Source organism: Crinia signifera, chromosome 7, assembly GCF_055691185.1.
Source record: "Crinia signifera chromosome 7, ASM5569118v1, whole genome shotgun sequence".
In the NCBI taxonomy this organism is placed as follows: domain Eukaryota; kingdom Metazoa; phylum Chordata; class Amphibia; order Anura; family Myobatrachidae; genus Crinia; species Crinia signifera.
In genome coordinates, this window is record NC_139223.1 from 61212079 (window position 1) to 61228742 (window position 16664).

Sequence of the window (16664 nt, forward strand, 5' to 3'; positions counted from 1 at the left end):
CATCCAATCAGATGAGATCCAATTTATTATCTTATCCTATCTTTTTAATGGGCTAAGTCAGAGAATACATTAAAAAGATAGGATAAGATAAAAAAATCGTATGGCATACAATGAGATGGGATCCAATTTTTTTTATCTTATCCTATCTTTTTAATGGTGAAAGCGCCTAAATACATGTGAAAGATAGGATGCCCCCCACTATCCACGCCACCCCGTAGCGTGGCGAGCACGGTTGACACCACCCCGCCATCAACGTGAACCCGAAGCGTGGCGAGCGCAGCGAGCCCACGAGGGGCGGCGGTACGCGTCCTCCGACCTTTTCATGCCCTACTATCCACTAGGGCGTGGAGTGAGAATAGAATAGTGTGGCGAGCGCAGCGAGCCACCGAGCCCGAAGCATGGCGAGCGCAGCGAGCCCCGCGAGGGGACGCGGATACCTTCACAGGTAAACGCGTCCCTTCGTGGGCTTCCCAGGTGTCCGCGTCGCCATGGACACCTGGGAAGCCCGCGAGGGGACGCGTATAACTGTGAAGGTATCCGCGTCCCCTCGCGGGGCTCGCTGCGCTCGCCACGCTTCGGGCTCGGTGGCTCGCTGCGCTCGCCACACTATTCTATTCTCACTCCACGCCCTAGTGGATAGTAGGGCATGAAAAGGTCGGAGGACGCGTACCGCCGCCCCTCGCGGGCTCGCTGCGCTCGCCACGCTTCGGGTTCACGTTGATGGCGGGGTGGCGTCAACCGTGCTCGCCACGCTACGGGGTGGCGTGGATAGTGGGGGGCATCCTATCTTTCACATGCATTTAGGCGCTTTCACCATTAAAAAGATAGGATAAGATAAAAAAAATTGGATCCCATCTCATTGTACGATTTTTTTATCTTATCCTATCTTTTTAATGTATTCTCTGACTTAGCCCATTAAAAAGATAGGATAAGATAATAAATTGGATCTCATCTGATTGGATGCCATTAAGGGCATACGATGCGATGCGATCCGATTTCTATCTTTTTAATGTATTCTCTGACTTAGCCCATTAAAAAGATAGGATAAGATAATAAATTGGATCTCATCTGATTGGATGCCATTAAGGGCATACGATGCGATGCGATCCGATTTCACTACGGTGCCGTACGTAGAAAATCTGGGCGCCCTGCTAGGAAACAAGTACCAAATTCACTATATAAAAGGGACATCACGGCTTTAGGCACGAGGTGCATTCTACTAGATATTGGTTCAGCTCCCAAAATGGCTGCCTTCAGTGTGCAAAAGTCATGGGTCCATTTTAAGGCTGCAATGAACTTGCAACTACCACGTCTCTTCACGATGCCTGCTTCCCTTCTTTAATCAGACTTGGCAGTGTCTATGTGGGCATCCCACAATGATCATGTGCACTTACAGAGATCGCCAGGTTCAAACACATTTCTGAAGTTAATGCTTATTAACAAATACACAAAACAGTGACAATTATAGCCGGAAATTCACATAGCACAGACTGGTATTTGTTACAGAATATCCACAGACTGCCCTGGTTAGTACAGGTCTACACAATCAAAGTGAATATAAGGTCCCAGCAAAAATGATTGCTTTGCCACTATTTTCCAGAAAGAGGGGCCATTCCATAGTGACTACCTCCCGCCTACATAATCAGCGACACAATACATTGAGCCACTGAAAGGCCAAAGAGACAAAATGGAAAATCAATATTTAAACATTTAACAAAACAGAATAACTATATGTGGCTATACCAACTTTTTACCAGGTGAAATGTAAAAAGATGAAGGAGGAATAAACTGCCAACAATAGGCCAATTTATATAATGTCTACAGATGGGGGGCGGGTGTCTCTTACAGAAATATGGTAAAATGTGATGTGAACCTAATTTTCTGAGGGTCAAAAAAGCTATTTTGATATTCACGGAATAAAATAACTCATACAAATCACCATGTAGTACAACACTGCAAAATAAAAAAGTAGGAGGGTAACTACAAAAGAGTTTAACTTGCAAAATTCACAGATGATCCTTCACTTGGCTAAGTGATAACAAAGCTGCTTGACAAGAGGCTGGTCTCGCACATAAAGATCTGCCCACTACCAATGCCATCTATATCTGTTTACCACTTGGCCCCACACATGGGTCTTAATATGGACATATCTGGATCCCACTGGGAGTGCAGTTGGCCGATGACAGTAGGCCCAGTCCTTTATTCCTACAGACTCCTACAGGTGTAAAGTTACAGAACTCCATCTCCTAGTACAAGCATCTTTGGCAGAGATTATTCAACACCGTACGCGCTTCAGTCAGCTCTGCATTATCTGAACAGCTTATTCCACACAAAACAAACAAGGTATTATTGGTTGGAATTCAGAGCGATAAAATGTTATTTACCTGCATTTCATCACCCAAGAGTTGTCAAAGCCCCTCCCCTTTCACTTATTCACAGAAATGGGGAGGTGCCTCGACTACCTAGCCTTGTAGTGTGAACAAGGTTGGCAGAGCAAGTAATAGGTGCTCCATTAAGACCTGTAAATGCAGGCAGGGACCTGAAGAGTATATAGAGTGTAACTAACCATAGGAACCATGAGATCATCTCATTACAGCACATTTTTGAGGCATTGATTATAAACAACTATTTGCTTAACATTTTTTTTTTCACATAAAATTACACTGTTTAGTGATGCAAAGAAACAATTTTTCAACAACATTCAAAATGTAACATTAAGAGGCCCCATAGCAAACACTGAATACAACCATACACTGAGATCATTGCATATAGTCAGCCCTATATACCTTTTGCATTATGTAGAGGGAACACACAAGTGTAAGGCCTTTGTCTCTATACAACGTTTTACGTCTTCCCTCCCCCACCAGGGTGAAGTCACACATGATTAAATAACGCCATCTGGGCCTGTGACCACTTACAGAAGGACTGACTAGAAAGGGAAAAGGCATCTTTTGCCCCCAGGCACCTGGTGCCTAAGAGATATTAGTGATTCTGATTGTTTAAGGCAGAATTTTAAATCTTCTTGTATTAAACACCAAACCACTATCTGCACCACACCACATAGATAAGACATGTGCGGCTGTATGACATCATCCTCCTGATTATCACCAAGCCGATGCAGCAGCCATTTCTTCTCCTAGGATGAGCAATGAGCAGGCACATTTGTGTATTCCCCGCTAACAACTATTATATGTACAGTCAATATAAGCTGGTGCTATCCTATATTATATATATATTGTTTTATATATATATCATTTAAAAAAATGTGTACAGAAGAAACTTTAGCTTATAGAATTTCTATTCAGTGGCTAAACCAGAATTCAGGAACCGGCTGCAACAAGTTGATCCTTTGCTTGAGACGCAGCACAATACCAATGTTATACTGACATAAGCTGCTTATAAGGAACAAGTCAGGATAACGGTAGAAAACATGGCCAACATGTTACGGCTGCATCTCGCCAGGTCTACCTGCCTTCAGTACCATCTACGCAGCTGCCTTTCTATCATATACAAGAGTAGGACTGAACATGAAATCAGAAGTCTCTACAAGGACTATAGAGTTAGTGTTTTTGGTTGCCAGTTGCAGAGGACAGGAGCTATTTACACCGTGACAAGGAATCGTTCTTACAAGAAGGTAAGAGGATGTGGAGTCTTCAAGTTTACAACGTCTAGAACTCAAATTAAATTAGAAATAAAATGAACAAATAATAAAAAAAAAAACAGCCAAAAACACTGTAGGAGTCTATGGATAATACAAAACGTAAAATCTTGGTTGATATACCACCACCGTATGGCAGCTATTCTCACTGCAAGTAACGTGGGTGAGGCAGCCAGGGGAGATATCGGTAGTCCAGGTTAAGGTTGGTCCTTCGAGCTGTACCGCGAGTAATACTTTCCCAAACTTTCTTCATGAGTTGCATAGAGAACCCCGGTTACTTCTTGTTAGCGATCCTCCTCTTCCTTGTTGCTAGCATGTCATAGAAGGGATCTTTGCTAATGCTTGCTCTACAAGAAAAGTGCACAAGTATTAATTTAAAGGGAAAAAAATGCAGCACGAGACCACGGGCTAACAAATTCATTGGGCATGATGGAATCTCATGACCATCGGGTCAGCCAACTTGGTCTCCAGTTTGTGTACTACTGGAATACATTCCTATTTATATATGTAGAATTCACCAAAAGAGGGCGCTCCAGTACAAGTTAAATTAGAGTAAGAGTTGGAGGGATTGAGTCAATCACTCAATCTTGGATTGAACCTTTCTTTCACACTTCGGAAGTGTGGGCAAGCCCCTGAATTCCCCCACACTTCCTCCCTCTGCCCATCAAATACCTGCATTTGCGGTTCTTTGGGGTGGGGGCAGGGCTAAAATGATGCAAGCCACTGCATTTACCGCAAAAGCTGCAGAGAGTCTGCTCTACGGGCATTGGGCATTTGGTGATGTCAGCTGCCCGCCTCCGGCGCCCACATCACCAGGTGATTTCCATGGGAACGCCCATGAATCGCTGAGCATTCCCATGGGCAGGACCATCCGCCGCCCCACGCCCCCAGCCCACAATATTGGGTGCATGCCATGGTCACACCATGGCCGCACGCACACCCTGCATCTGCACATGCGCACACCATCGTACCCCATGCGATCGAATGGGTCTGAACGAACCCCCATTATTCATTTACATGATTTTGCCTTGTAAATGACTGCTCCTATAAAATATACCTCAGAGTTCGGCCAGCATCCTGCACGGCTACCGAGCTCGCACCGCATTACATCAGGCCCAAAGCCTTACAACACATTTTTACCTCAGAGTTTGAGGGATTATTATTATTTGTTGTTTCTTGACAACGAATACCTGAGAATGATAATAACACAGTGGAATGCCTGTATGTGTTTTTATTTTTAGTAGTATTGCGCCTGCTACAGTCAGAGGTGAAAATATGTAATATATCTGTAACAGAAACCAGCAGAAAACTCCCCAATTGTACTTTGAAGACACAGCTTGTCCATTTAGACTCTCCATACACCACAAAGAAGATTTTTTTTTCTTTTTTGGAGATTTGTCTGCTCTTTGCATGTGCACCAAGCTCTGAAATTTTTTCTTGAGTCTGGACACAGTGGACAATGCCATCTTTAGATTGCATTATGCAATAGAAGCCTATGGGCTTCTTTCCACATTTTCCTCTGAGAAAGATGTAATCGGACCCTTCCCAGCACCCCTGTGGTGTGTGCGTCGGCCAATGACTATCATTTCTATATTACATCCTTGCTATGGGCAACGTCACCTCTGTCCATTTTTGGAAGCTTTAGTAAAGAGTTTAGAAAGAGTTCATGGTCTCGACCCTGTATATACAGTTGGAGCCAAACTCATCTGACCCATCTTGGCGCGCCAATCAATGGAACAGGGACATGCGAGCATCTCATACACTCGCGCGTCCATTGCCGCGAATGGGGAGCCGCACTAATGATTGTGGCCCTATCTGTATATAATAGTAATGTTAGGGCATGCAATATTCAAAATGAACAATAAACTGTAGAAAATATACCAGAATCCTGTGCAGTATAAGTTACCATAAGTATAATGTACCATATAAATGCACAGCCTGCAATCATTTCTAGAGGAGAACGTGGGCCCACCGCTGGTTTCCCCTGTACCCCCATGGGCCAGTCCAACCCTGTCTGTGACAGAATATTCGCTGCAAGGATGACTTACTTGATGGACTTTATCCATTCCTCCTTCTCTTCAGGGGTCGGTGCAGATATTCTGTACACAACATGGTTTCCTTCAACCACTCTCCCATCAGCTTCCGTTTTACAGGCCTTGATAACTTGACCTTTGTGGCTTGGATTAAATAGCTCAAAACAATTCTGAAATAAAAATGGAGACACCATCAGTATTCCACATGTGTGTATGAATGTGTGAGGGGGAGGGAGGGGTATATTTGCTTTGGTTATCTATTTAACACCCCTGAAAATGTATCTATGAAGACTTTCAACATGATTTTGATGTGTATAGATGGTATGACAGGAGTCTCCTTATACTATACTTTCCTGTGCTGCAGATAATAATCACATTAGCTGCATGTTCGGCTAGGTTTTAACTACAGTTGCCTACACTGAAATACTCTGCACTGCTGCCAACAGCAAACAGTTCACCTACGGCCCATGCAATAATCTGAGTTTGTGCTGCAAAGAAGGAAATCCTTCATATAGCCAAACCAGTAATAGGTTACACGTAGCTGCTCCTTGTTGTGGAGCCCGGCATGGACGCAGACCAGTATACAGTCTGCAATAAGCTATATGTGATAACTGACTAGGTACTGTATGGTGCTCAGGTAAGTAACACCAACGTTACTCTTAAATACTAACAAATCATAGATAAACAATGCACATTACATCAATTACAGTAGTTCACAACTCAAGCTACAATAGATTTATTATACTGGAAATGAAATCCGGTAAATATCACGCTCTAGAATCTCTTTAAACTTTCCTTAAAAGTAATCAGGTTAAAGTACAATACCCTTTGAATGCTGAAAGCAATATAAATTTGATAATTAAGCATGCGTCACTTTACTACACGGCTCGACAAACCCCAGGGGCCAGGTCGCCACTGCGACCAGATTCTGCTTCCTGGCGAACAGATTTTTTGGGGGGAGGAAACAGAATCTGGACTTGGCTGGGTGGGTGGGCTTGCGGTAACAGCCGGGCAGAGTGGTCATCAACCCCCCTAGCTGTATAAGGCAAGAGCAGGTCTGTCGCTGTGAGCCTATAACAAAACGCAAGCCGGCATTCAGTGGCGTAACTATATAATTTGCGCCCCCCCGCCAAAAAAATTTCGCTGCCAAAACTGTCTGCAATACGGGGGCAGCCATTTTCTAAGTGTCACTTTTCATTATCAGCAGGAGCCGGCGCCGGGAGCGAGTGACCGAAGATGGGGCCGGGCAGCAGCGCAGCGGGTAACTATAGCACCGCAGCCCCCCCGGCGCCCATAGTTACTCTGCGCCTCCCTGCCACGGCGGGGGCTGCGGTGGCTTAGTTACGCCAGTGCCGGCATTGCAAGTCAATTGGAGTTTGTAGGTCGGGTGTCAGGAGCGGTAGCTGGGCTCCTGATTGGCTGTCAGACTGAGCTCTGAATGGCTCGCTATCTGGCGACAATTTTGAAATGGCCACGCCGTGGCGGACCTGCTCTTATACAGAGGGGGTCAACCGCTCTGCCCGGCTGTTGCCGTTACCGGGGATGTTAATGGCAGGGTGGAGGAGGGAGGTTACCCCCTATAGATTATGTAACCCCTTGGCGTTGAGCAGGTTAACTCCTTGGCACCAAGCAGGTTAACACCTGGCAGACCAGGTTAACCCCCTGGCAGAGCAGGTTAACCCCATAGCAACAAGCATTTACCCGTGGTAGAGCATGTTAACCCCTTGGCAATGAGTAGGTTAACCCCTTGGCAAAGAGCAGGTTAACCTGATGGCAATGAGCATTTACCGCTGGCAGACCATGGTAACCCCATAGCACCAAGCATTTACTCCAGGCAGAGCATGTTAACCCCATTAGCAATGAGCATGTTAACCCCTGGCATCAAGCATGAAACCCATAGCAACGAGCATGTAGGTAAGCGAAACGTATGTGGCATAATATGTAATTACGGCATGTGTAATCGACATTACAGTGTGTGGCATAATTTGTTGGTATAATGTGTTATGGATATTACGGCGTGTGGTAAATGTAATGGACATTATGGCATGTGTACATTTTTTATGTGCACCTTCAGGGCGCACGGTCCCTATTGATCGTTTATCTAGCTCCTAGATTTTAAAGAAATTTGTCAAGCTCTGCATTACAGAGCAACATCAATTTTTGTTACCATAAAGCATATTAAATATTACACTAGAATTTTATCACTTTTGATATTTTCTTTTATTATTGTGCAATAATACCATCACCACTGTTGTCAGCTATTTTATGCACAGAGTCTCTTTAGTAATACGTGCTTATGGGGAGTGGGTAAAAGCCAGAAATCATAGTAAATGAATTGAAAAAGCCGGAAACCATGTAAAGTGTATAAAAAAAGCCGGAAATCATGGTACATGTAATGAAAAAGCTGGGAACCATGTAAAGTGTATTAGAAAAGCTGGAAACCATTATTAAATGCATTGAAAAAGCCAGAAACCATGTAAAGTGTATTAGAAAAGCCGGAAATCATAGTAAATGCCTTGAAAAAGCCAGAAACCATGTAAAGTGTATTAGGAAAGCCGGAAATCATGGTAAATGCATTGAAAAAGCCAGAAACCATGTAAAGTGTATTAGGAAAGCCGGAAATCATGGTAAATGCATTGAAAAAGCCAGAAACCATGTAAAGTGTATTAGAAACGCCGGAAATCATAGTAAATGCATAAAAAAAGCCAAAGGGCTTTTTCAATGCATTTACTATGATTTCTGGCTTTTTCAATGCATTTACTGTAATTTCCAGCATTTTCAATACATTGACTATGTTTTTAGAAAGGATTTACTATGATTCTGGCTTTTCCTAATACACTTGACATAGTTACTGGCCTAGTGAGGTACCATGTGGTCGATTTTAAACTAGCATGTACCATTTGTCTTGTGTTAGAAGGTAGGGTGGGTATATAGGAGTCCCATAGGAGAAAAACTTTTCTACGTATTTGTTTCTATCGACAATAGCTTCTATCCAATCCATTCTAAAAAAGAAGTAGAGTTTTGTTAAAAAATAAGGGGAAGTGTGTGTGTGTGTGTGTGTGGGGGGGGGGGTTATGATCAATCCAACTTTGGAGGATAGTCTTCCTTCCCACAGCGCTCAAGGCCAATAAGAGTTTTTTACTTTCTTTCGTCATGCGAAGATCCGGGTCAAATATGCCCAGTATCGCCCATTCTGGGGTCAAAGGGACATACAGATGGAGCCGGATGCCAGCCGCCATCCCCCGCCACCTCTATCTGCACGGTTCCCCCGGGTCCTTGTCGGCGGTCACCCGGGGTCCCCACCGCCTCCCTGCACCCCCCCCCCTAACCCTGTCCGTCTCCCTAAAGCGGAGACGGACAGGGTCCCGTCGCCCCGCCGCACGGAAACTGAGACGCGTGTGCGTGTGAGATGCACGCGCGTCAGTCAGATGGAGAGCCGGGCTGCTGGCGGATCGCCAGCGGTGACAGTCTGGCGATTCGCCAGCAAGAGGGAGCCCGGCTCCATCTGTATGCGAATAATTTGGCCTCTGCATAACGCTTCACAAGAAGCCAAAAGTATCGGATTATTGGGCAGGCCCACAGACAGTGGAAATTATCTGCGTTTTCCATTTGGCATTTTGGACAGGTATGTACATTAGAAGTTTGCATATGGTATCTTCTAATAGGGGATAGGTAAGAGTTATGGTAAATATTAAGGAAAAGTTGTGTGTACATGATGGCCTTGAGGGTTCGTCGGGAATAGAGAAGACCCTTTTGCAGTTGTGGTATATCTAATGAAGGAAAGTGGGTTAGCCATGTAGACATTCCCCCTTGATTTCCAGCTTTTTCAATGCATTTGCTATGATTTCTGGATTTCTAACACACTTTACATTATTTCCGGCTTATTCAATGCATTTACTTAATTTTTTTATCCTCTTCCATGCTTATGTGTTTATTTTGTAGACTGAAGTCCTTCACTGAAATTCCTGACAGTGGGGTAGATGTATTAACATGGCTGTAACGTTTAGGAAATATCGAGTCCCGCTTCTCCTGCCATAACATGGAGTAGTGGGCACCATCGCTTAAATGTATTATCAGCCCCCTTGCCGATAAGAATAGCCATTATGCCCTGCATCCATGGCTTTCCTTACCGGTGCCCCATCAGGGCTGCGCATGTGCATTTTGTTACTTTAAGTTAGCTGGTAATACATTTGAAAAACATTATCCCCCCAATTAACTAGCATTAAGTGCAGCATATGCACTAGTTCATCTTATATTAGACATTAACTCTCTTTATATAGGCTTGTATTTCCTGTCAGATGGTACTGCTTTCTCTCTCCCTCATTTACAGTATTTCCAACTACTCCCCTAACCGACTACCTCAGCAAGCTGCAGCCAGTCCCAGCAGCTTCAAAAGTCACGTGACCTGCTACAAACTTCTTGTGCAGCTGCTGAGGCTGCTGGGATTTATCCACCTGTCTATTCATGTAAACTAGTTCAATTGTCTCACGGTATGGGATTTGTCCAAAAAGTGTATGTATGTATGTATGTAAATATACTGTAAATTTGCAGGCACAATATATATATACAATATATTGTACAATGCATCTGGTGGCGACATACACCAGACTAGGAGAGGAGAGCTGCTTGCTGGTGCTGGACTGAACACAGATGCCGCAGCAGGATCCCCTGGATACATGCTAGCTAATTGCCGGTGACCTATTGTATTTTAAATCATGTGGTATTTTAGCCCACACTGAGGAATCATTGTGGATACTTTTATTAAGATTATCTCTTTTTATTAAAAATTATTTTGCACCATGAAGCGCTCCTTTTGTTTCCTTCTCTAGATATACACTTGTAGATATACACACACACACATACATACATATATACACACTGGCAAATGCCAGAAGGGCCGATAGCCAGGTGGGCCAAATTAGTACTGTGCAAATGGCCACAAGTCTACGACAGGTCTGCAAAAACATGGCCACCGGCCTCCTGCACTGTTGTGGGCTGGATGTAGGTGTGCATTCCACCTTACTTCCAGCCTGTGTCCGGCCCTGCTTTCTGGACAAATCCCATACCGTGAGACAATTGAAATGTGCCATAATAGACCATATACCACCCTCTCTTGCAACGAGAGCCCCAATAGATCTCCAGCTTCATAACAGACTTATGGATCTAATGCTGTGTACACACCATTACACTTATTTAGTATCCTGCAGCTCCCACTACACAAACAATGTTATATTTATAGTTATATTGATACTCCCCCTCCATATTGAGGAGAACAGGTGCCGCCAGCATAAACCCAGGTGCACACCCACACAGCGTGAGACAATCACACGCCGTCATCCTTTTCACCACACTCCATGCACACTGTGGGGTAGATGTATGAAGCAGTGATAAGGGAGGAGAAGTGATAAAGTGCCTGGTACTTCAGCTCCTGACTGTCCATCTTTAAACCCAGCCTGTAACTTAACAGTCAGGAGCTGATTGGTCGGTGATACAGTGCCAGGCACTTTATCACTTCTCCTCCCTTATCACTGCTTCATACATCTAACCCTATCTCTAGCTGCCCAGGGTTTCAGTGGTTAAGCCACTCAGCACTGACAGCTCCAGATGGGATTCCCTGTATGGATGATGATACAGGGAAACACGCTGATCTACCTGGGGCCGATATCCTCCCCCTTCCCTCCCCTCCTCCTATGAACACCTCGGCAACTGTGATAGTCGCCGAACACCTTTGTACAGTGGCCCTGCACATGCGCAAATATGTGCAGAGCTGTACAATCGGTCCCTGGAGCGGGGACCATTGAACAAGAATCAGGCGGTAAGTGTAAACTTCCAGCATATGTAATGTGATGTGCATGTGCATGTCTCTTGTATACTGCGGCAAGTGCTCGTTATAGAGGTGCATGCATTCAGAGAAGCAAATAAGTGCAATTATCTTGTATCAGCAGAAAAACGGAAATACTGTGCATGGCTTAATTAACAGCTACGTGGAAACATTTTACAAAATTCAATAATTGTAATGGTAATGGGAAAATGGAAATTGAATAATCAAAAAATGTATATGCTTTAGTGACAAAACTCTCGCAGTAAAAGTGATGAGATCGAAATTGTTTGTGTTGATTGATTTTATATTTTACGAGATGCGTTTTCTGTCATATTTACTGGCTATTGTGAAACCGATTATGGTTTATGACAAATCAATAGTCTTAAGCCAATTCCTTATATCAGTAAACCCGGTACTCAAAATTCCCCCCCCCCTCCCCAACCCACACACACACACACACAACTGTTCTGCCACAGTTTTAGCATACCCTAATAGCAAAAATGTTGCAGTGCCTGCTGGGATGTGTAGTTCCGCAACAGCTACAATGGAGCAACCCCCTGAGTAGCAGCTCAAAGCTAGGGGGCATATTTACTAAAGGTTGTTTTTCAACAATGTATTTCCAGGATTAAAACATACCATAAAACTTAACAATGAATATCTGTGGTATATGTGTGGTATAGCCCCTGAAACAATGACTAAAAAAATAAAAATTCTTTACAGCACTTGAAATATTTTTTGTTGTGTCTTTGCATCTGTTTTAGGTTGTGTTGTGGTGGTTGGGGTTTTATGTTGCATGTTGATTACTTTGATAATCTTCCAGTGTGTGCCCTTTTCTATAGCCATGGTTGTCTCGTGCCAACTTCCTCTATAGTTTCTAAAATGGTTTTGTGTTTACACTTAGCGATGTGGTCTACCTCATTGTGTTTAGTTTCTGTTGACATTTGCATGCCAACGATTTCTTTCTGCTGGTTCATTTTTATTTCTGAGTTGATACTGTGGTTTTGTGCTGCTTCAATAGGCTGACTGTGAAGCCTATTGGATTCCACCAAGATTTTGTTGTTACTGTTTCATGTGCGCAGGTTGTGGTAACATAAACCTGTTGGTTTAACCTCTGGAATGTTGTTAAGTGTCTAATTTCAGGTTTCTTTTTTTTTTTTTTTTTTTTAAATGGTTTTCTTACTTGCTATAGATATTGGGACTATCGAAGTCGTGTTGCATCCACGCCGCACTAGCATGGTATGGCCGCCATTTTGGTTCGCATAGTTACGTAAATAGTGTATGGAAACAAGTAGGAATAATTGTGCGAACCCTGAGCACAGCCATACTAACACACATAAACCCATACTCCACACTCACAAATAATAAAATATAGTTATATGGTTTAATATCGCTACACATAGTATTTATGGTAATACACGATTTCTCCAGGACGTATTTGGTATCTATGTGACCAGTCTCTCAAACGCAGCACTGCGGTGTTTGTTTGTTATGGACAATATATCTATTAAAACTATACATTGCCACGAGGAAGGGCTCACAAGGAAAATCCAGATGAAACCCCTGGACGAGGACGATGCCCCTGAACCAGCTGTGCATCTTTACTGTACCAATCAGGAGAATCGAAACCTGAACTCTTGACCAATGAAGAACTTTTACTGTATCCCATTGTCTGGACCCTATATAATGTTGCGCTATGGACTGTGAGAGACGGTAACTGTACTTTTGTATTGTTTGTAGTTGTACTGTGGCTGATTGTGCTTACATCTGTTTTTCCCCCTTTTCATTAGTTATTGATAGGTATTGTGTATAAATTTCTATATGGTGTTGTTGTTTTACATTCTGTTACCCCTTGGTCCATTAGGGACTCAATACATACGGTGACAGACTTTGTACCCTCACTCCGGAATTTATACCAAGTCTCGTGTAATTATTTGCAATAAGCGGAAGGGTTTACAGGAATAATACCTGGTGTATTTAAGTGTGTCTAAGTACTTAGTACTGCGAAGGATACCGCCACAAGGGTATCAGTTTAGCGTGAGAGATACGCTGATAAGGTTCACTACGTGGCGCTACGCATTGGTTCGCCCCTAGTTAGGAATAAAGAGTATAAGACACATTACGTAAACTGCACAACTTACTTATTGTCCTTTGGTTTGGGATTTATTAGGATTTAACAGGACTGATTCAGGTTAGCTCGCTAGGTAGCATACAGTCGCTGCCTAGCGAGCCCATAAACGTTGACTGCCGGCCGGCCAAATTCCCGCCACCTCTGCTGCCGAATCCCCTCGGTACCATGCAAGGTGAGGTGTACGCGAACACATCCCCTCGCATGCGGCTGAAGGGGAGAGAAATCATTCAATGGCCACTGACCATCAAACAATTTCTCTCCCCTTTAGTAATAAAAGTCAGTCTATACTTACTTCTATTTCCCTCGCTGTTCACCACACAAGCAGGTCATAAACCGTTGAGCATTCCCCTGCTACCGCCCCCTGTTCCCCCCTCCCACCCCACACACACACACACACACACACACACACAAACACACAAACACAGGGGGAAGCCGTCCGATTCCGAATCGGCCATAGTGTTTTTAACTATTTTTGCTTTCCTCAAAATTCTAATTTCATCTCAATCCAGCAAATTCTAGTCAAATAATGGAAAAAACGACAACCCTATAATACTTTATAGAAACCCTGCCTCAAAAATGAAGCTACATTAAAGTTTCTAAAACACAAAAGTAGCAATGTTGCTCATAGCAACCAGATTCTAGCTATCGTTTCTACAAAATGCAATCTGATTGGTTGTTTGGGGCAACACCACCAATTGTCTATTTTAGAAGCTTTAGTAAAGCTACACCTAAGGTTTTATACTCATTGACCACTTTGTACAAGTGCTACATGGTTTGTTACTAGTGATATTTATGTTAACTGGAGGACACAGTAACTTTCTACAAAATAATTTTGCTTCGTTTGGAAAGTTATTTGCACGGCGCATATTCTGGTGGTCTGGGGACGTGACAGAGCTTTAGAGGTGTTTCACATCGCAACTAATTGCCGGGTACAAGCCGGCTTCTTGCCAGTTCGACCCAGTAATTAGTGCGAAAACAGGTAGCCACACGGCAATACGTACCGGTAAAAAAGGACATGTTCTTACCGGTTCATTGCCGTGCAGTGTGAACGAGTTAAACGGGTCAAGCGACCAGTTTCCCTTTGCTGGAGGAAGCAGCGCTTGGAGCAGTGCCAGCTCTAAGCGCTGTCTCCTCCCCCGCCCCCCAATGATGCGCTGACTCCCCAGCGCGCCCCCCGGATGACGTCAGCGAAGCAGCAATAATGCCAGTTCGCTGAGGGGATGTGAACATCCTAAATGCAGGGTCGCCCGGGACTGAACCGCTACAAAGTCCCGATGCAACCCTGCATTTTGCGATGTGAAAGCAGTATTAGTAGTCTGCTCCTACCCTGGGGTAATACTACAACATGGTATCAACTGCTGTACTCATTTTAAAAAAATTGTCATATTAAGATGAAAAGAAAAGAAAAACTTCAGATGGTTTGACGCAAAATATTCAATTATATACTATTATATACCCAGTCATACAAAATGAACCAAAGAGATATCAAAGATATATATATATATATATATATATATATATATATATATATATATATATATATATATATATATATATAGTCAGCTCATGCTGGGAATCGGGGAAGACTGGAAACTAACATAGGACAAATGTGAACAATCTAATCTGCACATTCAAGGTGGTCAATTCAATGACATGCGTGTGTTTACGGCTTCAGAGGTTCCGTTTCACAGCCTGATTTCTGCTTCTACTACGGAGATGCGACCGTAGTGGTCCAATACGTAACTGAATCAGCCCCTTAAAATCAGAAAGGGCATGAAAACGGTTTCTGTGAATGTAACGACATTTGTATCCCGTAAGAACTACTAAAATAGTAAAATGACATATTATTCACACACAAAAAAGTCACAAACTCATGAGACTTACTGGTTTTCGGGGATCTTCCACTTCTCTGATGCTCAGATTTTCCAAAGGAATTATCCCTCTTGGCTCTTTATCCTGTTACGTCAAACAAAAGGTGATTAAATGAGAACTATCTGTCCGAACATCTGCATCTACAGTCTGCATGTACAAATAAAGATATACTGGGCTGTAACTCATTAGCCTTGATGCACTTTAGGCTAAAAAATTGCCTATTATCATGATTAATGACCAATGGTCATTATCAAGGTATCCAATATAAGTCTGCTCTTATCAGGCAAAAATAGTCCACTATCCCATGTGTTATTGTGGGTGAGATGACTGCTTATTGGGGATTTTGCTCCGCATGCCTCAGGCGGGTACCGGGGGGGGGGGGGGGGGGGGGGGGGGGAGGATACTGGCGTTTGGGCTAATAGCATATCCCCTGGCAACTATTAGTAGCGGTAAACTACCACTGCGAATAGGATACCCCCCAAAGAGTCTCATCATAGGAAAATCCGTATAATAGGTTATGACAAGTTGTGAAATACTATAGTGCAAGGCTGCAGCAAATTGTACTCAACAAACCAATTTTAATTGCCATATTGGTGGAGACCCACCAGGCATTCATTTATCAGAAAGTACCCCCACAGCACTGGACGCTGCTTTCCGCAATTATCATTTAAGCATGATATCTGTATAAAAAAAAGGTGTCTGATTTATGCTAAGAAATTGGGACACAGAGTAAGGCTGCATAGCATCAAATACAGGTTCAAATTGAGCTCTGGACAGGAGGTGATCAATAGGCCTGTAGGCTGGATCTTGATAGGAGGTGCTTTACTAAGTGGCTGCTGAAGATACAGGGGAGTCACCCCTGGCACAATAGGAGAAGAGAAAGCGGTAGCAGCGCTATATTTAGTATAAATCACTTGTAGCGATTGGATTGACTATAAGTAACATTCAATGTGGATAGATAAATATCACACAATTACTCAATAAAAAACAATGTCACAATAATAAAATTACAATGATAAAGTGGCACATCAGAAGGTTCCTAATAGAAGCTGATATTTGGTATGTGTGTCTGTTCTTATGACAGCCCTAAAACTGAGAGTATCGAAATGCGGTTAGTAGGCACAGGTAGGCGTATAATTACCAGTCCACCGC

At 43.4% G+C, this 16664-nt stretch overlaps 1 protein-coding gene across 2 annotated transcripts in view; it reads right to left on the reverse strand.

Moving 5' to 3' along the window:
- Positions 1-801: 801 nt before the first annotated feature.
- Positions 802-16664, reverse strand: part of CYTH3 (cytohesin 3) — a 124318-nt gene continuing 108455 nt past the window's right edge. For both annotated transcript variants that reach the window (XM_083153208.1, XM_083153209.1), the window contains exons 11-13: positions 15525-15596; positions 5707-5861; positions 802-4005 (exon numbers count right to left, since the gene is read on the reverse strand). In XM_083153208.1, the coding sequence (XP_083009334.1) occupies positions 3933-4005; positions 5707-5861; positions 15525-15596 (300 nt within the window). In that variant the 3' untranslated portion in view covers positions 802-3932. The remainder of the gene's footprint in view (positions 4006-5706; positions 5862-15524; positions 15597-16664) is intronic.